This window comes from Rhinoderma darwinii, chromosome 3, assembly GCF_050947455.1.
Source record: "Rhinoderma darwinii isolate aRhiDar2 chromosome 3, aRhiDar2.hap1, whole genome shotgun sequence".
NCBI classification, from domain to species: Eukaryota; Metazoa; Chordata; class Amphibia; order Anura; family Rhinodermatidae; genus Rhinoderma; species Rhinoderma darwinii.
This window is the reverse complement of record NC_134689.1, coordinates 233969777-233992075: the sequence shown is the minus strand read 5'-3', so window position 1 is coordinate 233992075 and position 22299 is coordinate 233969777. Positions and strand designations below refer to the sequence as shown.

General features: G+C 43.8%; 1 protein-coding gene across 1 annotated transcript in view; it reads right to left on the bottom strand.

The window, feature by feature from the left end:
* Positions 1-2236: 2236 nt before the first annotated feature.
* LOC142750416 (uncharacterized) overlaps positions 2237-22299 on the bottom strand; it is a 372136-nt gene continuing 352073 nt past the window's right edge. Inside the window, exons 95-98 of the mRNA XM_075859419.1 lie at positions 19689-19880; positions 19233-19286; positions 13925-14095; positions 2237-2950 (exon numbers count right to left, since the gene is read on the bottom strand). Coding sequence (XP_075715534.1) covers positions 2931-2950; positions 13925-14095; positions 19233-19286; positions 19689-19880 — 437 coding nt within the window. The 3' untranslated portion in view covers positions 2237-2930. The remainder of the gene's footprint in view (positions 2951-13924; positions 14096-19232; positions 19287-19688; positions 19881-22299) is intronic.

Genomic DNA, 22299 nt, shown 5'->3' with positions numbered 1-22299 from the left:
TACAGCTGACACGCTTCTTTAATGGCCAGGAACAGCGATTGCGCTGTTCCTGGCCATTTAACAAGTTAAATGCCACGGTCAATAGCGACCGCGGCATTTACAGGGGTCTTCCCATGAAGGACATTTATGGCTTATCCACAGGATATGTCATAAATGTTAGATAGATTCACCTCTAGGACCCTCACCTATCGCTAGAACGGGGCCTCATAAACCCTGTTCTAGATTACTCGGCACCGCTGTCTCCTGGCCACTTCCTGGTTAGGTGGTCGGGAGTTACCAAAACAGCTGAGTGCTCGCTGAGCTACGCTGTTTCCGGAACTCCCATATAAGTGAATGGGAGTTACGGAAACAGCATAGCACCGCGAGCTACACTGTTTCCGTAACTCGGTAGCTACGAAAACAGCATACATGGTCGAGTTACGGAAACTGCGTAACTCGCTGAGCTACGCTGTTTCCGTAACACCCATAGAACTGAAAAGTAGTTACGGAAACAGCGTAGCATGCTACGCTGCTTCTGTAACTGCCATTCACTTCTATGGGTGTTACGGAAACAGCGTAGCTCTGCGAGTTTCCCTAGGTGAACTAATAAATTTTTTTTTCCCCAAGCACAATGTAAAAAAAAAATTAATTGGTATCGCTGCATCCGTAAAAGTCCGAACTATTACAATATAGCATTATTTGACTCGCACAGTGAACGGCGTAAAAAAAAACAAAGTAAAACCTCAGAATCGTTGTTTTTTTGGTCACCATAGCGCTAAAAAGAATGAAATGAAAAATGATAAAAAAATCGTATGTACCAAAAAATGGTGATTATAAAAACGACAGCTCGTCTCGCAAAAAATAAGCCCTCACACCGCTCAAACGATGAGAACATATAAAAGTTATGGCTCTCAGAATGCGGTGAAACAAAACAAATTTTTTTTACCAATCGTTTTTTCTTTGTAAAAGTAGTAAAATATTTTCTGTTGTCTAAAACCTGGTTACATCTTATAGTCAGGTGCGTCTTATAGTCCGAAAAATATGGTAACTCCTAGATTATGACATACTATACATGCCTCAGCATTAAAAGTCTTTTTTTTTTTACCTTAACTCCTTAACGCCGAAGGACGGATATATCCGTCCTCAGCAGCTGCTAGTACGCGCAGGAGGACGGATATATCCGTCCTGTGATGGCGTGGGTACTGCCACTGTACCCACGCGATCAGCGGCAGGAGCACGGCTGTTATACACAGCCTGGCTCCTGCTGCAACTGCCGGAATCGAAGCGCGCTCCGATTCTGGCAGTTTAACCCATTAAATGCCGCTGTCAATAGTGACAGCGGCATCTAATGTGTTTGACAGAGGGAGGGAGCTCCCTCTGTCACCCGATCGGCGCCCCCGCAAACAAATCGCGGGTCGCCGTCGGGTTTCCATGACAGCCGGGGGTCTAACAAAGACCCCCAGGTCTGTCTTCCGCAACAGCCTGTTAGGCGATGCCGGAGGCATGACCTAACAGGTTGCCTGTCAGTTTTACACTGACAGGCAATAATGCTTTGGTATACTAAGTATACCAAAGCATTATATATGCGATCGGCAGATCGCATAGTGAAGTCCCCTGGTGGGACTTAAAAAAAAAAATGTCAATCAGTTAAATAAAGTTTGTTAAAAAACAATAATAATAATTACAGTCAAAATCAAATAAAACTACTTTTTTTGCCCAAAAAGTGGTTTTATTCAGTAAAAGTGTCAAAACAAATCACACATACACATATATGGTATCCCCGCGATCGTAACAACTTGACCAATAAAATGAACACATTAATTAAACCGCCGGATGAACGGCGTCCAAAAAAAACCGCAAAAAACAACGGCAAAATTCTCTCTTTTCTCCCATTCCCACCATAAAAAATAAAATAAAAGTTAATCTATAAGTCCTAGGTACCCCAAAATAGTACTAATGAAAACTACACATTGGCCCGCAAAAATCAAGCCCACATACGGCCTCATCGACGGAAAAATAAAAAAATGACGGCTCTTGGAACGCGGCGATGCAAAAACAAGTAATTTTTTTCTAAAAGGGTTTTTATTGTGCAAACGTAGGAAAACATATATAAAACCCTTACATATTTGGTATCCCCGTAATCGTGCCGACCCATAGAATAAAGTTAACATGTTATTTACACTGCATAGTAAACGGCGTAAATTTATAACATGAAAATTAATGCTGGAATAGCTGCTTATTTTCAATACTCTCCTAAAATAAAGTTAATAAAAGTTAATCAATATATTGTAAGCATCTAAAAATGGTACAATTACAAAATACAACTCGTCCCACAAAAAACAAGCCCTTATACGGCTATGTCGACGTAATAAAAAAAAAGTTACGACTCTTGGAATGCGACCATGAAAAAACAAAAAATAATCCTTGGTCATTAACGTGCAAAATGGCCCGGTCATTAAGGGGTTAAGAAGAAAAATAAGTTTACAGAATCATAACATGAAACAACTTTGACAATTTTTTCAATTATAGAGCTACTGTACTATTTTTTTTTTTGTTGTCTTTTTAATCAACGTAATTCCTTTTGTCACATTATTTCTCTGTAAAAATATAATTTACATTAATATTACTATTTTCGCAATAAACAAAAAGGTAAATCAAAATAAAAAATGCCACAATAAAACAAATAATGATGAACTTTTTGTGTTAAGTACAAAGCATTATCCTGAAATAGACTTGGCCTTAATATGCTTATACGGGGCCTTATCATACTACCCCGTGAATATGCCTAATGCAGTAATGCTATAATGTTTATGAAATTTTGGACTCTTGGCTTCCAATCCCTTCCCACACACAGAGCCTGCACGGATTGTGTTTAGTCAGGATGAAGTCTCCACGTGCATGAAAAATGCATCATCTAATACGTGTGATGTATGATCAAACCGGAAACATTATCACCTCCCCAGGGACAGTTCTGAAAGACAAAAATATATGCTATACATTAGATTACGGCTCAAGTTGTCAGTTTAACTCTTGACATCCAGGCAGGGATTTTTGTTATTTTTAGAAAGGCTTGATTTCATCACATTTCGACTTCATTTATTTGAATAATTCACATGTACGTTGCATTACTATTGAAATATATGTTATTTTATATCCAGAACCTTGTGGATAGTGTATGAGCTTAGATACATATCTTGAAGACATATTTAACGTGGAACTTTGGGATCCATTTGATGGAATATTTTTATCAATGTAATCTGTAGTGCAGATGGTGTGTACACAGGATTATATGTAATGACACATAGTGAAATCAGTGCTGACAAGATTCGTAACATACTCATCTTCTTGCCTTTGCTAGTGATTTACAGTAAGTAGGATGTTCTGATGGTTTTAAAAATTGGAACAACATTACTCATATACTTGCTCCACTCAATTTACATCTGACAATTTGTTTTTGTGTAGGTTGAAGAAGAAAGTGCAGGAAATACAGCACATGGAAACCAGAGGCTCACAAGGGTCTTAACCCTGTTAATGTCAATGCCTTAAGATGGCTGAATGCTAAATTTCTTTCTTTTTATTTTTGAACTTTGTCCAAATATTTTTTTTAATTTTTTTTACAGATGTGACTTTATTGTGCTACCAAAACGTTTATTTTTTAAGTTTTATAACAAAAAAAACAAAAAAACAGGGTGATTCAATGCAAATTTTATTCTCTTTTAATTTTTTACTTTACTATTAGTTGAACTGCAGCAACCACGAGGAAGAGCTTCCCAGGAGGATGGGAGCAGTAGTGAAGTGCACGGTGTATGGCCTGAGGTATCTGTAGGAATCTCTACCTCTCCTCCCTCGCTCCTTCTCGGGCTGGCACAGTGACAGGGGGGCTGCACTATGGATGATGGTGGTGATAGTCTTTTCCCCCGTAGCAACTCCCGTGATGGTGGTAGTAGTATGTGTGCGCCTGGCAAGGTGGTATGTGGGGTGCCCTTGATGTTATGCAGTGCAGGGACCAGACGACACAGGGGATTTGATTAACTCACGTTTACTGAAGAACTTTATACAGTCTTCCAAAATGGAGGCACGTTATCTTCTGTCCACTTCAACAGTTGAGGGGAAGAAGGGACCAGTGGGTGACCAATGAGGGTTTCAATTGTCCAGCTATATCTAGAAATCATTCACTTTTCCAGCAGCGTGTGTAATAAATGAACTCACTTTTCTCAGTGATGAGGGTTGTAGTTGAGTGACTTGATAGACACTTCTTATATTAATTGTGGCGTGCGGCAGAACCGGTAACAGCGCCAGCAGGAGTTCTGAGGCCCAATATTATATAGACTTCTCCTCAGAAACAGACAGACAGCTTTTCAGCTAAATAATACTTGCTGTGGTGATGATAGAGATGATATGCTGGTTACAATCTCCTTACTGTTCCTCCTCTTGCATTGGGCTGCAGGTGCTGAGACCTGTTGCCAGTTGAAAGGATTGTATTAATCTGCTGTGTCAGAGCAGCTAGCAGACATGTCTGTCTCCTCACAGACACGACCCGACTCCTCTGTGTAGACTGTGAGACAGAGTCAGAGTGAGGCTCTAGGGCTGTAGCCAGGCTCCACCCCCTTTTCAAACAATGCTAGATGTACAATGCACCCTCTTGTGGCTCCCCACTGATACCTTCATCCTTCTCTTCAGCTGGTGAACAGCACACTGTGTGAAAAATAATAAAGACATGTAAAACACATACAATGCATGACATACAAATAACAGGGAACCAGAAGGGTATCTTCTGGGATGCTGCATACTCCCGGACTTAAGACAAGACGTCCTCGTCGTTTTCTTGGATATGAACAGCCTAAAAGATGTAAAAAGGGTTAACATGAAATGCAAACATCTTAATAACATTGTATTCCTGTATTCTTGACTCTCGAAGGGGGAATAGGGGCGAAGATTTCTTCTGTAACAGTTGGAAGATGAGGGGCAGAAGTCTCAAGTCAAGATGAGCGGCAGTGTCCAACAGTTTATGGCACTTAGGATATGAGGGGCTCTGGTACGTCAGAGTCTATGGGGATATTCCCTCTTGAACGTAACAAGGGTTGGTAGGCTTCGGCCTAACTTGGATAGGAATAAATGAAGAAATGAAGAAGGGGCTCTAGAACATAAGAGTCTTTCTTGTTCCCTACTTGCAATTATATTCAATCCCTATAGCGAACTGGTTTCACTCCTTTAGTGGTTCTCTCTGATCTCCTGACAGGTTCAGGTACAACAACAGCAGGTACATGATGTGATCTGTCCTCTGTGTGAGTTGTAGACACTGTAGGTGTAGGATCAGGTGCAAGGAATGACAAAATTGGGGTAAACCACCAACTCAGTGGGTTCTTTATGTCCAAGTGTTGCTCTTGAGTTGAGGACTCAGTAGTTGTTGCTTCAATAGCTTCAGTTACTTCTGGTAGATCAATTGCAACTGGTTCTTCAATTGATATTTCCTGTTCAATGGTAGGCAACTGTTGATCTTGTAGGCACAGTTTAAGCCTGTTACGGTGGACAATTTGCGGTTGTTTACCATCTCTTTGGATCTCATAGATATCTGTTCCTTGGTATGGGACAGCCTTGATGGTATAAGGGATTCTTTCCCACTTAGTGTCCAATTTGCTGGTTCTTTGAAAGTTTTTCAACCAGACAAGGTCTCCAACTTGAAAGGGTTTAGCATTAGCATGTTGGTCATAATCTTGTTGTTGCTTCTTTCTCGCTTCTTCCATCCTAGCTTCAACAATTTCATTTGCATCAGCCATGCGTCTTTGGTGTTCACTCACCCACTCTGTGGTTGGTAGAGGGTTCAAGTCATCTGGAACGGACACATTCAATGAAATGTCTGAAGGCAGCTTTCCTTGTCTTCCGAACAATAGGAAGTATGGGGTGTAACCTGTGGAGGCTTGCATAGTGTTGTTGTAGATGTACACCAACTCAGGCAAATGATTTGGCCAGACAGCTCTCTGATGAGGCGGTAAAGTTCTGAGCATCTCAATCAGAATCTGGTTCATCTTCTCACACAACCCATTTCCTTGGGGATGGTAAGCGGTTGTTCTTAGTTTCTTACAGTTGTACAGCTGACAAAGTTCCTGAAATAGTTGGGATTCAAATGCAGAACCTCTATCTGTCAAGATCTTCTCAGGACAGCCATAGGGTAGAAGGAAAGTTTTTAGGAAGACTGCAGCGGTGGTCTTTGCTGTCAAGTCCTTTACTGGTACTGCGACTGTGAATTTGGTGTAATGGTCGATGATGGTCATGGCATAGGTGTATCCTGTTCTACTTGGCTCCATTTTCACATGGTCGATGGCCACGATCTCCAGCGGTCGATGACTCACGATAGGATGCAGAGGGGCCTTTTGGTTTGGCTTCTCTCCTCTTGCTAAGGCACAAGCAGTACATTCTTGACACCATTTCTCGACATCACCTCTAATTCCGATCCAATAGAATCTTCTGCGAATTGTAGCTTCTGTCTTTTGAACTCCAAAGTGTCCAGACTTGTTGTGGTATGCCTCAAGGACAACTTTGGCATCTCTCCTTGGGATGACAATTTGGTGCAGCCGATTACTGGTGATGGGATCCAGCACTCTCCTCAGCAGCAGACCATTCTCTTCAAAGAGACGTTTCCTTTGTCTCCAAAGGCGAAGTAGTTCTGGGTCTGTGTTGCCTCGGCGGATTCTAATGGGTATTTTTTTGGTATCCAGGTAGTCTAGGATATCTCCAATCACTCTGCTCTCAGCTTGCAACAGGGCCCATTGTTCTTGTTCTGGTGACTGCTTCTTGGCCTGTTGGGAAGAACAATGTACCTGGGTTTTGTTGTTGATAGCATCAGGATCTGCAAAGCGGTTGTAGAATGCAGGCATCTCTACTTCCTCTTTGTGGTTGTCATCATCAGGATTCTCCGGGTCTTCTCCTGTAGGCAGGCGGGACAAGGCATCCGCATTGATGTTGGACTTGCCTGTTCTGTATTTGACCACGAAGTTGTAATTTGCTAATCGTGAAGCCCATCTCTGTTCTAAGGCTCCCAGCCTTGCGGTGTTCAGGTGTGCTAGCGGGTTGTTATCTGTGAAGACAGTGAAGGAAGAAGCGGCAAGGTAGTCCTTAAACTTCTCTGTGACGGCCCAGACCAATGCAAGGAACTCCAGCTTGAAGGAACTATAGTTCTGATCGTTTCTTTCAGCTCCTTTGAGTGCTCTACTTGCATAGGCGATCACTCTTTCTTTGTCTCCTTGTTGTTGGGCCAGCACTGCACCAAGTCCTTGGTTGCTTGCATCTGTGTAAAGATGGAAGGGCAGGCTGTAATCTGGGTAGCCCAGAATGGGTGGTTCAGTCAATAATCTTTTTAGTAACTGGAAGGCAATTTCTTGTTCTTCTTTCCAGTTAATGGGAATTCTCCTCTTCAAGTGTTCTTTAGGGTGCCCCCTCAAGAGTTCTTGTAGCGGTTCAGCGATGCGGGCAAAATGAGGAATGAATCTCCGGTAGTACCCGGCAAATCCGAGAAAGCTTCTTACTTCCTTCACAGTGGTAGGTGTAGGCCAACTGTGGACAGCAGCTATCTTCTCAGGATCTGGCTTTATGCCTTCTGCGCTCACTATATGTCCCAAGTACTGGACTTGAGGTTGGAGGAGGTGACACTTGGAGGGTTTGATTTTTAAGCCATTTTTGGTTAGGACCTGGAACACTTCAGCTAGATGCTTGAGATGATCTTCATAGGACTTGGAGTAGACTATGACGTCATCCAGGTATAGGAGCACAGTCTCAAAGTTCCTGTGACCTAGGCATCTTTCCATCAGCCTTTGGAATGTTCCAGGAGCATTGCACAGTCCGAAGGGCATGCAATTGAACTCGAATAAGCCCATTGAGGTGGTGAAGGCTGTCTTCTCCCTATCAGCTGGAGACATTGGTACTTGCCAGTAACCACTTGTGAGATCCAGTGTAGAGAAGTAGGCAGCTGATCCCAGGGCTGTCAGAGATTCTTCAATCCTTGGAAGAGGATAGGCATCCTTGTGGGTAATATTATTAATTTTTCTGTAATCCACACAGAAGCGAAGGTTGCCATCTTTCTTCCTGACAAGAACTAGTGGTGCAGCCCAGGGGCTGTGACTTTCTTGGATGACTTTGGCCTCTTTCATGTCGTGGATCATTTGTTTCACGTCTTGGTATAGGGCAGGTGGTATAGGCCTGTGTCTTTCCTTAATGGGAGGATGAGTACCAGTGGGAATAGTGTGCTCAATGTCTTTTGCTCTCCCATTGTCCAGAGGATGCTTACTGAAGGCTTCATGGCTATCCCGAGCCACTTCAAGTACTCCTTGGATCTGGTAGGCAGGTGTTGTTGCAGTTCCCACATGGATTTCTCCCCACCAGGGTGTTACTGGTACTTCTTCTGACGTCTTTAGTTGCTGTGCAGCCTGTTTAGCGGTGACAGTTGGAATGTCCACCAGGTCTTGCACACTGAGTTGGGACAGCTGTGCTACAGGGTAGTACTTCCTCAGGGTTACTGAATGGTCTCCTAAGTTGAGAAGACGGATGGGTACTTTCCCTTCGACCACAGTCACTAAACTTCGGGCAGCCATAACCATTGGATGTTCATCTAGTGGTATTGGTTCCACTAGGGCTTGGTAGTCAAGTCCTTGTAGGCCTGAACGGGCCCGACACCATAGCAGTGTTTCTGTGCCAGGTTTTAGGGTTACTGGATGGTGGTCCTTGATGCGAGCTCTGCAGATCTCTCCTCTGGCGTTGGTGAATCGCTGTTGGGCAGCCAGTACACGGATGGTCTTGTGTATTACCTTCTGGGCAGCCTAGGAAGCCGTGGGGACGGATTGTCGTAGGGCCTCTAGCATTTCTCCATAGCAGTGCTTTAGGATGTTCATTCCCAGAATTACTGTGGGTTGTCCTTGATCTTTAACTGTGATCACGAGGACTCCTTGCTGAGGTAAGTGCACTCCTCCCACTTGGACAGTAGGCTCCCAGTACCCGTGCAGAGGTAGGGACTGGCCGTTGGTAGCGATGACGTCTAACCAGGCTTCTGGAGGTTGCATCAGGATCTCGCTACTCCAGTGTTGTTCAAAGGCGGCCTGCTGGATGGTTGTCACTTGGGATCCCGTATCCAGCAGGGCAGCAAATGGTACTCCATTGATGCGGATGGTAACTTCTGGACGAGGTCCGACAAACCGTGGCAGCCATTTTGGATCTTTGGGACCTATTATTTCTCCTCCCGAGGAATGGTCCTCTGCCTCGGGAGACGTCCGTTTAACGCCCAGCATTGACGTTCTTGGTGACCTATCTTATGGCAGTGTCTGCAGGCAGGTCTCCCATGTTCATCAAAGCGATCTGTCGACGTTTTGTTGGGACTATTGCGGTAGCCCTTGCTAGGACTATTTGGATAACTGTCTCTAGATGTTGGCAGCTCACATTTTACTGGAGAGCTGGCTTCTAGATTCTCCAGTCGTTGGCAGACTTGCTCCAGGCTTTTGGCAATGAGTTTCAGTTGATCTTGGTACTGATCTCCTCCAGCTGTGATTTGAGCCTGTGTAGCCTGGTAGGTGATGGGCTTGCAAGGTGTTGGATGTGGTGCTACTGGGGCAGGTTCCTCTTCTGCCTCTTTAAGAGGGGTGGTAGCCCTGACTGTTCTTCTTCTGGGCCTTCTTTCTAGTACCTCTATGGCCAGTTCTTTAAACTCATGGAAGGTGCTGTCAGGGTTCTGGACGGACATCATTTGTAGTTGATGACTCATGGAATCTGAGGCGACTCCTTCAATGAACTGCTCCCTCAGGATTCTGTCTGCTTTTTCAGCCTCATGGGGGTCGGCTTGTATCATGGCCCTCATGGTCTCCTGTAAGGAAAGAGCAAAATTTCGGAGTGTCTCACCTGGTTGCTGAACTCTGTCCATGAACCTTATCCTGAGCTCAGAGATGGATTTGGGCTCAAAGGTGGTACGTAGCTGGGCCAGGATCTGATCCACAGCCTTCTTTTGGATACGTGGCCAGGACTCCACTTCTTTTAGGGCCACATCTTGTAGTTGTCCCATTAAGATCTCTACCTTCTGTTCTTCTGGAATGGGGTAGAGGCGGAACATGGCAAGCATCTTTTTTCTAAAGTCTTTTAAGGTGTGTGGTTCACCTTTGTAGTGGGGCAGCCATGGGGCCCCTGCATAGTAGGGCATGGACAGCGGCATGATGCAGGGTGCTGCAGCAGGTGTTGTTCTTTCTGTCATGGCCGGTGTAGTGACCGTGCTGAGACCGGGCTCTTCCGTGTCACTTGAGTCCGACATTGTTACTGTCCCTTTAAATTTTTCCAATGTCTATTATTGGCGCTCCCGGACTTTTAACTGAGTCGGGGGTCTTGTTAAAGGTGCTCCCGGACTTTTTATTGGGTCCGGAGTGATGTCCAGGATGCTCCCGGGCTTTTTATTGGGCACCGGTGGTGGTACAGCAGGGGTTAACTTGATGGCCAATTGAATCGGGACTCACCGATGGTATGCTGTTGCTTCCCTCTGTGCTGTACTTTGTTACCGGGCTGTTCCGTTGCTCTCCTGTGATGTTTTTGGGAGAGTTGCTGGTTGCAGGGGATCCGCGGTGGAGGTGCCGTGCAGAGGCTTCACTCATCCAAGATGGCGGCGCCTAGCAGTTTTCGGCCGTTCCCTCTTGCCTGTGCTGGATATTGTGAGTTCCTATAATCATCCAGATGGTGGCGCTAGACTGGCGCCGCAGGTTAACCTGTCTGGAGCGGGTAAATGGAACTGTGACGCAGCAGTTTGTGAGGTAAAATGGCGGATTAGCCCCTTTTGGGCTGGAACTGCCGGGAAACAGTGATTTTAACCCCTTTTGGGGCTGAAATAGTCTCTTGCAGCTGCGGTTGCAGCTTTGTACGGTGGGGACCAGGGCTTTGGGACAAAGTCTCTCTGGTTTGGGGCCCACATGAGATTTAAACGTATCCTGTTCGTGACGCCAAAGTTTATATGCAGCAACCACGAGGAAGAGCTTCCCAGGAGGATGGGAGCAGTAGTGAAGTGCACGGTGTATGGCCTGAGGTATCTGTAGGAATCTCTACCTCTCCTCCCTCGCTCCTTCTCGGGCTGGCACAGTGACAGGGGGGCTGCACTATGGATGATGGTGGTGATAGTCTTTTCCCCCGTAGCAACTCCCGTGATGTTGGTAGTAGTATGTGTGCGCCTGGCAAGGTGGTATGTGGGGTGCCCTTGATGTTATGCAGTGCAGGGACCAGACGACACAGGGGATTTGAATAACTCACGTTTACTGAAGAACTTTATACAGTCTTCCAAAATGGAGGCACGTTATCTTCTGTCCACTTCAACAGTTGAGGGGAAGAAGGGACCAGTGGGTGACCAATGAGGGTTTCAATTGTCCAGCTATATCTAGAAATCATTCACTTTTCCAGCAGCGTGTGTAATAAATGAACTCACTTTTCTCAGTGATGAGGGTTGTAGTTGAGTGACTTGATAGACACTTCTTATATTAATTGTGGCGTGCGGCAGAACCGGTAACAGCGCCAGCAGGAGTTCTGAGGCCCAATATTATATAGACTTCTCCTCAGAAACAGACAGACAGCTTTTCAGCTAAATAATACTTGCTGTGGTGATGATAGAGATGATATGCTGGTTACAATCTCCTTACTGTTCCTCCTCTTGCATTGGGCTGCAGGTGCTGAGACCTGTTGCCAGTTGAAAGGATTGTATTAATCTGCTGTGTCAGAGCAGCTAGCAGACATGTCTGTCTCCTCACAGACACGACCCGACTCCTCTGTGTAGACTGTGAGACAGAGTCAGAGTGAGGCTCTAGGGCTGTAGCCAGGCTCCACCCCCTTTTCAAACAATGCTAGATGTACAATGCACCCTCTTGTGGCTCCCCACTGATACCTTCATCCTTCTCTTCAGCTGGTGAACAGCACACTGTGTGAAAAATAATAAAGACATGTAAAACACATACAATGCATGACATACAAATAACAGGGAACCAGAAGGGTATCTTCTGGGATGCTGCAGAACCAGACATATTTATTTCCCATAAAGAATCCCTGCACTCTCCCATGTATAATAATACCAAAACATTTACTTTGTTCTCTTGCGTTATGCTGGATTCACACGGGATGGAAATACTACAGAAAATCTGCAGCAGATTACAGTCCCAGTCATGTGGATGAGATTTTAACATATCTTATCCACATGTTGCGGAACATTTTCCTGATGGAAGTCAGAGAATGCTGCAGATGTTCAAATCCTCAGCATGCTCATTCTGTTAGGGCATGGCCCCACGTGGCGGTTTCCGCAGCTGTCCGCATCAATGCTGCACAGATTCTGCGGCGGATCTGCCCAAAATATGCAGTAAATTGATGCGGACTAGCTGCTGCGTACTGCGGTAAAAGTGCTTCCCTTCTCTCTATCAGTGCAGGATAGAGAGAAGGGACAGCACTTTCCCTAGCGAAAGTAAAATAATTTCATACTTACCGGCCGTTGTCTTGGTGACGCGTCCCTCTTTCGGCATCCATCCCGACCTCCCTAGATGAAGCGGCAGTCCATGTGACCGCTGCAGCCTGTGATTGGCTGCAGCCGTCACTTAGACTGAAACGTTCTCGGTAAGTATGAACTTCTATTTTTTTTACAGGTTGCTGTATATTGGGATCGGTAGTCACTGTCCAGGGTGCAGAAACAGTTACTGCCGATCGCTTAACTCTTTCAGCACCCTGGACAGTGACTATTTACTGACGTCTCCTAGCAACGCTCCCGTAATTACGGGAGCCCCATTGACTTCCTCAGTCTGGCTGTAGACCTAGAAATACATAGGTCCAGCCAGAATGAAGAAATGTCATGTAAAAAAAGCAAGACGCATCCGCAGCACACATAACATGTGCATGACATCTGCGGACTTCATTGCGGAATTTAGAATCTCCATTGAAGTCAATGGAGAACTTCCGCAATGAGTCCGCAACCAGTCCGCCACTGGTCCGCAACATCCATTGTATGCTGCGGACACCAAATTCTGCACCGCAGCCTATGCTCCGCAGCGGAATTTTCAGCCACGTCTAAACGAAGCCTACTAAAAAGAAGTGGAAGACAATGGAGAAACGGCTCCGCTGCGGATTAACACTGCGGAGTGTCCGCAGCGGAATTCAAGAGCAATTCCGCCACGTGGGGCTTTGCCCTTACGGAGGTTCACTCCGGATTTCACCATTTTCAATGTAGGAGATGAAAATGACAGCAAAATATACACATAAAACGTGCGTATTTTGCTGCAGAAAAGCTGCGCAAGTCTGCAGCATTTCCGTCCTGTGTGAGCCTCATAGGGTGTCTTCTGCCTTTATGTGGGATCTGTAAATGGGCGTAAGAGTAGATAGGGCCTGAGTTAGGGAGACAAAAACAAGTGACAGGCAATAATTTGTGTGGATTGGATATAACATCTATTCTTTGACATGAACGCATTATTGTATGGGTTCATGACGTGCATGTTAAAGAGGATGGTCCCTAGCTGTGCAGGCAGATTGGGGGGAGAGATCACATTTTTGATATATTTCACAGGCTTTTTTGTTTTTTTTGTTTTTTTTTAGAATATTTACTTTTACTTTTTCTGGGGCATGTCCAATTAGAGCTGACACCATCAGACTATGTAGCGGCACACCCTATTGACAAGCTCTGCATGTATTATATATCCAGTGGATTTCACCTAAAATCTGCTAAGTCTGAAGGTTTCCTTCTAGTATCTACATTATTTGTAACACATACAGGGTATAACATAATGTATATGTTGTAGGACAGTGTTTTATTGTATATTATGTTATACTGAAGATACAGCAATATGAGTTTACAACATACATTGACTACAACTAGTAAGTGCAAAACATTATATTGTTAATGTTATAAAAAAAAAACACTGGAATCTATATCTTATAATTCAAGCGTTTACAACTGACAAGTTCTAACCTGCTTTAGTTTTACACCACCTTTCACACTTCTCTTTATTTTTAAATCGATTATTGTTTCCTCCACAACCACCGTAAACAAATGGACGGCACTCATCAGCCTTCAAATGGTAGTACCAAAGCAGGATATATTTGGAACAAAATCCTTCATCCATGGGTTGCAAACAATGACCTGAAATGAGAGAAAACTTAAGGGTATGTTCACACGCTTAACCTGAAACGTCTGAAAATACGGAGATGTTTCCTGAGAAAACAGCCTCTGATTCTCAGGCGTTTTTGAAGCTGGAAATTAAGCTTCTTTTAATTTGGAGCTTCTTTTGAGGCTTCTTTTGAGGTGTTTTTTGAGGCGAATAAATGACATGCTACTTCTTTTTTACGGAGCGTCTTTTTATGCTCCGTTTTTTAAAACAGCGGCGTAAAAAGACGCCCCGTATGGACTAAATGCTGTTTTTCCCATTGATTTCAATGGGCAGATGTTTGTAGGCGTTCAGCTTCCGTTTTTTCAGGCGTTTTTCAAGGCGTAAACGCCCCAAAATATACCTGAAAACACTGCATGTGAACATACCCTAAGGGCACGTTCACGCGTGGCAGAATTTTTCCGCTGCAAATGTTCGGACGTTGCAGATATCACAGAGGACTTGCCACAAATTTCAGTTTTTGCAATGCAAATGCTGAAATCCGTAGTGAAATTCCACTTCTTCTCCGCAACGTCATGAGCACGCTGCGAAGGGAAAATTCTGCACCGCAGCCTAATTTCCGCACAGTTATTTTCTGCAACGTCTGAATTAACTTTCCTAAAAATGTATAGAAACAAATGTAAAAAACGGCTGCTGCAGAATTCCACTGCGGACTGTCCGCGGCGGAATTCAACAGCAATTCCGCCACATGTGAATGTGCTCTTAGGGCACGGCGAGACGTGGCAGAATTGCTGTGCGAACAGTCCGCAGTGGAATTCTTCAGCGGCCGTTTTTACAGTTGTTTCAATACATTTTTAGGCAAGTTAGTCTGAATTACCTGTCAAATATGCAAATGTTGTTGCAGATTCGTTGCGTAAGGCTGGGTTCACACGTGGCGGAATTTCACTTAAATTCCGCTGCGGACACTCCGCAGCGTTAATCCGCAGCGGAGCCGTTTCTCCATTGACTTCCACTTTAATTTAGCAGTGTTCGTTTAGACGATGCGTAAAATTCCGCTGCGGAGCATAGGCTGCGGAGCGGAATTTGGTGTCCGCAGCATGCTCTGTCTGTTGCGGAGCAGTGGCGGACTGGTTGCGGACTCATGGCGGAATTTCTCCATTGACTTCAATGGAGATTCTAATTTCCGCAATGAAGTCCGCAGCTGTGATGCACATGTTATGTGTGCTGCGGATGCGTTTTGCTTTTTTAACTTGACATTTCTTCATTCTGGCTGGACCTATGTATTTCTAGGTCTACAGCCAGACTGAGGAATTCAATGGGGCTCCCGTAATGACGGGAGCGTTGCTAGGAGACGTCAGTAAATAGTCACTGTCCAGGGTGCTGAAAGAGTTAAGCGATCGGCAGTAACTGTTTCTGCACCCGGGACAGTGACTACCGATCCCAATATACAGCAACCTGTAAAAAAAATTGAAGTTCATACTTACCGAGAACTCCCTGCTTCTGTCTCCAATCCGGCCTCCCAGGATGATGTTTCAGTCTAAGTGACGGCTGCAGCCAATCACAGGCCAATAACAGGCTGCAGCGGTCACATGGACTGCCGCGTCATCCAGGGAGGTCGGGCTGGATGCCGAAGGAGGGACGCGTCACCAAGACAACGGCCGGTAAGTATGAATTTCTTTGACTTTCACAAGGGAAAGTGCTGTCCCTTCTCTCTATCCTGCACTGATAGGGAGAAGGGAAGTACTTTTACCGCAGTCCGCAGCAGCTAGTCCGCATCAATTTACTGCACATTTTGGGCAGATCCGCAGCAGAATCTGCAACGCAGATTCTGTGCGGCATTGATGCGGACAGTTGCGGAGGAAATCCGCCACGTGGGGGCATGCCCTTAATGCCCCAAATCTGCACCAACATTTGCAGCGGAAAAACTCTGACACGTCTAGCCGTGCCCTAACAGTTAGGGTATGTGCACACGACCTATTTTCAGACGAAATGGGGGCGTTTTACGCCTCGAATTACGCCTGAAAAGACGGCTCAAATACGTCGGCAAACATCTGCCCATTGCTTGCAATGGGTCTTACGATGTTCTGTGCAGACGAGCTGTCATTTTACGCGTCGCTGTCAAAAGACGGCGCCTGATATTACGCCCGCGGCAAAGAAGTGCAGGACACTTCTTGGGACGTAATTGGAGCCGTTTTTCATTGACACAAATGAAGAACAGCTCCAAATTACGTCTGTAAAAGACGCAGCGAAAAACGCGAGTACATTCAAAAACGTTTGAAATTCAGGAGCTGTTTTCTCCTGAAAACAGCTTCGTAATTTCAGACGTATTTTGCGTTGTCGTGTGAACATACCTTTACTTTCACATAATAAATTATTGAAAACCCTCAATCAGTTTTTGAGAGTGTAGCCAATTTAAAGCCATTGCCTACTTTTCACACAAATAACCAAAATGCCTGAAGAATTTTTTTTATGTGACCAAAAACATCTGAAAATACGGAGCTGTTTTCAGGCGATAACAGCTCCTGATTTTGAGATGTTTTTGTAGCAACTCGCATTTTTCGCTGCATTTTTTACAGCCGTTTTTGGAGCTGTATTTCCATGGAGCCAATGAAAAACGCCTCCAAAAACGTCCCAAGAAGTGTCCTGCACTTCTTTTGACGAGCCGTCATTTTATGCGCAGTATTTTGACAGCGACGCGTAAAATAAAGGCTCGTGGGAACAGAACATCGTAATTCCCATTGAAAGCAATGGCCAGATGTTTGTAGGCGTAATGGAGCAGTTTTTTTCAGACGTAATTCGAGGCGTAAAACGCCCGAATTACATCTGAAAACAGCGCGTGTGAACATACCCTAAGGCCTTATTCACACGAACGTGTGTGTTTTGATTTTCACGCATATGCCATCCTTATGACACGCGGTTTTGATGTTTAGAAAAATAAATGAAGGAGGTGGTTTTATTTTTCCCTTCATTTCTTGATCTACTGTTGCGCGAATCATGCGCGACACACGGAAGTACTTCTGTGTGCTGTGCGTGATTTTCACGCACCCATTGACAATGGGTGCGTGATGCGCGAAAAACGCCCAAGTATAGGACATGTCATGAGTTTTACGCAGCGGACACACGCTGCGTGAAAATCACGGAATGTCTGAACCGCCCCATTGACTAACATAGGTCCGTGCGACGAGCGTGATTTTCACGCGCGTATCACGGACGTTAAACACTTTCGTGTGAATAAGGCGTAAGAGATAGAAACATTGGGCGCCCCAATGCAAAATCTGTAACAGGTCCTCCTCCTACCATGTGCCATTTATAATACTTGTGTTTTTTAAACAGAATAGGAATCTTTGTACCACTTAGGGTATGTTCACACGGTAGCGTCCGTAACGGCTGAAATTACGGGGATGTTTTCAGGAGGAAACATCCCCGTAATTTCAGCCGTAACGGCGTGTGCAGGCGCTTGAACGCCGCGTCCATTACGGATGTAATTGGCGCTGCTTTTCATTGGAGTCAATGAATAACGGCTCCAATTACGCCCAAAGAAGTGACAGGTCACTTCTTTGACGCGGGCGTCCATTTACGCGCCGTCATTTGACAGCGGCGCGTAAATATACGCCTCGTGTGAACAGACAAACGTCAGCCCATTGCTTTCAACGGGCAGATGTTTGTCAACGCTATCGAGGCGCATTTTTCGGACGTAATTCGGGGTAAAAACACCAGAATTACGTCCGTAATTAGTGTGTGTGAACATACCCTTATAGCTATGACCCTGATTGGATGTATGGCAATCTGTATTATATAAAAAAAAATATTTGGAGATGTTTGGAGAAGAGAGACATGATGGCCCATACATCATGATCTTCACACATACTGTACAACCCTTATGAACACTTGTATTGGTCTATAAAATAGCTTGACTCTATGCTTATATAAGCTCTTCTCCTGAAATTGCCCTCGTCTCAATAATGCCAAACTCCACGAGGGGGTTAAAAAAGGCCTTCTTAGCATAGTCATCCACACGCTCTGGGGATTTTAGGTCCCCCACCCCCTCTTCTGGGCTCACTGGTCTAACTTATTAAATCGAATTATGATAATGGAGGACATGATGGCATCTGAACTAAACATAGAGGCTGCATTTTATACATTTTGGGCTCCCCGGACCCGTTTTCAGAAATTATCGGTATACCAGGCACGGTTTGCTACTGCATAATTTGCTATTCTTGAGGTGGCCATCTGCTTTTTTCACATCTTAAGTGTTCACTGGTATTTTGCAGGAGCAGGTAGGGGGTCACTTAGGGTGCCATGTAGAAGGAGTGGCACAATTTATAGTTTTTAAAAAAATAAAATAAAACAGTGTTCTGGGGATTGGTGGGGAAAGGTGCAACAGGGAATAATCCATCCGACGGCTACGGTCTTGGGAGGGGAAACCCTCATTCTTCTTTCCTTTTGGTCTTTCCTAGTTCATGTATCTTTATATTGGCCTTTTGTTATGAAAAACAAATATTGTACCGGCACCATACATTCGACAAACGATAGTATGTACCTATTTAAGACTTGGACACAATGTAAAAATGCCTTTATCAAATCTGCATATTTGCCTACTGTTATGTGTATGATATGTACTTTTTGCATTGAAAAATAATCAAATTTGATTGAACATCGAAATTACCTAAAAAATGATTGTACGTTTCATAGTAATTAACAGATTATGCCTCTGGTTATGATAATGTGATACAGAACAATGTTAACAGAAGTGCAATAATGCTCCCACCTTTTTCCAATGTTGATGTTGTTTGCTTCCTATACTATAATTTTAGTGTCATAAACTAATCCCACTCAATATCAGTCAGTCGTCATATCACTGCTTACTTTCTGCTTCATTGTTACCTAGCAGCTAAATCAGGATGCTGTTACCGAGCACCTCCCACAAGTATGGAAAGTCTTGTAAAGCAAGCATGCACTTCCTCTGCCTACTGCAAACAATGAAGTCATACCCCGTTACACCTAAAAACACCAAATTAAGATAAAGTGAATTGATACATCTTGCAATAATGTTTAATGAAGTATGTATTATAATATAATGCATTTTATCTGCCTCAAAGTGTAGACCCCAAAATTCTTGGGGAATATTGTATTACTGTGTTATCAAGGTCTCAAAGGTCAATAAAAGATTACCTTTAAACATTATTCCAGAATGACGTTTCCTTCTTAGCTGTTTATTACTTCCATCTGCCGATAAATAAACTTGTATCAGAAGAGAGACGTAAATTAAGTGCACATTTGATATTGACCATCACTTTTATAAGTGTTCGCAAATGCTGGAATCATTTCTAAATCATAGCATTTATAAGTGTAGGAATAATCATATATTGTTAGTATTAGAAGTATTAAGCATTATTATTAGTATTATTAATTATGTCTGGAATTGTAACCAGGCCACAATTTAAAGGGAACAATAGCCAACCTTATTGCTAATCTTCTCCATTGTAGTCAATGGGTAGAGACGCCATATAAATGCCATAGATAAGGTATGATGCATTTAAAACATGCAGAGTTCGCTAAGATTGTGTGTGAAAAGGAATTCCTACATTTCCAGAACATTACAGTGTTAATGGGACAGCACTGCACTACCTTCATGGATCTGCTCTGATGTGGTGCTTGGAAATTGTGTTGTGTTCAGTGTTTTATTCCTTTGGGTATCTTCTATTTCATTTTTAGCCACAATATCCTCAGGGGACTCAGTCACCTCTTCACTTAAGTTATCAAGGTCTTCATATCCTTCATCTGGGTGTGAGGACTTAATGATCAGCTGGAATTCCTTGCCTGGGGAAATATCAAGCACAGAATATTAGCTATTCATTATATACATTTACAGATACATGCTTTAAAACAAAGAGACAGGTAGACTAAAGGCCATTTTACATGAGCCAATGATCAGGGGGGACGGAACGCTTCTTCCCAAGCATCGGTCTGTGTAAAAGGGCCCAGTAATAAGCCAACAAATGAGCTAATTTGTCAGCTGATCGCATCTTTAATGCGGCAGCAAAAATCATCGATGTCGGCAGAACATCTCCCTGTGTATACGAGGGATGAGCTGCCGGCAATTATGCAAACTGTATGGGGACAAACAATCTCGTTTGTCCCCATACAGAACAACGATTATTCCCTGTAAATGGAGCTAAATGAGCGCCGATAGACGTGAAAACACCATATATATACATGCAAGTTTACACACACACTTATATGTATAGAGAGAGAAGTAAACATGAGTGGGAATAAAAGCATTGTCAAAATAATAAGGGGAATCCTAAATGATAGTAGTAATAATAATACTATTATTACTTCTGCCAGGTGACAGTAACTGAATGTAAGCCAAGTTCTATGTTTTATTGGTCATTCAGGCCTCATGTATACGGCAGAGACATGTGCGTGAAGGCTGTGCCTCTGTATGGAACGTATTATGGAGATATTATCCCCTACAAGCAATGCTGATTGATATGAAATCCGACAAAAAATAACTCTCTATGTCTCTGTAGAAAAACAGAGACATACAATACAGTACTGTAGAAAAGGGCCCCAAAGACACCTATGGGTGACATATTATGGCTTCAACCAGCTCGTAGGTTGTCAAATATTATGCTTAACCAACAAATAACTGGTGTCTTACGTTCTATATGTATTTTTCATAATGCTTCTTGGTTGATACTATATTCTATTCATAATATAAAGGCTGGTGATATGCAGACAGCTCGGTGGCAGAGGTAATGCATTCACTGTTGATACTCAAGTAAATGAGCCTCATTTCCACATTGATTAAGGCAGAGGGATAAGTATAATTTTCTTTGGGAACTGTAGAGGACCACAGTTATTTCCAGAGGTTAAAATTATCATTTAAAATCTTATTGTGGCAACCAAAGTACAGATATGTAGATGTTCATACATAATGTAGGCTGTTAAGTCTTCCTGACAAGACAAACATAAAAGTATTCAAAGCCCGCTTTTCTAATTTTACACTCAATGTATTTAGTTATTATTTACACCCTTAGGGTATGTTCACACGCAGTGACCAAAAACGTCTGAAAATACTGGGCTGTTTTCAGGCAAAAACAGCTCCTAATTTTCAGACGTCTTTTACCAACTCGCGTTTTTTGCGGCGTATTTTACGGACGTTATTGGAGCTGTTTTTCAATGGAGTCAATGGAAACCGGCTCCAAAAACATCCCAAGTAGTGTCCTGCATTTCTTTGACGCGGGCGTCTTTTGACAGCAATATGTAAAATTACACCTCATGGGAACAGAACACCGTAAAACCCATTGCAAGCAATGGGCAGATGTTTGTAGGCATATTGGAGCCGTTTTTTCAGGCGGAATTACGTCTGAAACCACTGTGTATGAACATACCCTTAGGGTATGTTCACACGACCTATTTTTGAGCAGTAAACGCCCGAAAAACAGCCGAAAAATCGGAAGCAGAACGCCTCCAAACATCTGGCCATTGATTTCAATAGGAAAAACGGCATTCTGTTCCGACGGGCCGTTTTTTTACGCGGCCGTCTTGAAAAACGGCCGCGTAAAAAAAACGGCCACGAAAAAGAAGTGCGGGTCGCTTCTTGGGACATTTTTAGAGCCGTTTTGCATAGACTCTATAGAAAACAGCTCCGAAAACAGCACCGTATTTTCAAACGTTTTTGACTCAGCGTGTGAACATACCCTAAGGCTGGGTTCACACGACCTATTTTCAGACGTAAACGAGGCGTATTATGCCTCGTTTTACGTTTGAAAATAGGGCTACAATACGTCGGCAAACATCTGCCCATTCATTTGAATGGGTTTGCCGACGTATTGTGCAGACGACTTGTAATTTACGCGTCGTCGTTTGACAGCTGTCAAACGACGACGCGTAAATTGACTGCCTCGGCAAAGAAGTGCAGGGCACTTCTTTGCAACGTAATTTGAGAACTCAATGAAGAGCAGCTCAAGATATACGAGCGTCACAGACGCCTTGTATATTACGAGGAGGAGCATTTACGGCTGAAACGACGCAGCTGTTTTCTTCTGAAAACAGGCTGTCATTTCAGCCGTAAAAGCCAGCTAGCGTGTGAACATACCCTAATACTCTATTAACACATAATATTTGATTGAAACTTTTGATTTGCATCAGTGACACTAGTAGGAATTCAGCACTAGCCTTTTCTATCTCCTAGTTCATCTTCGATGCATATGAAAGTGAATAACATTATTCT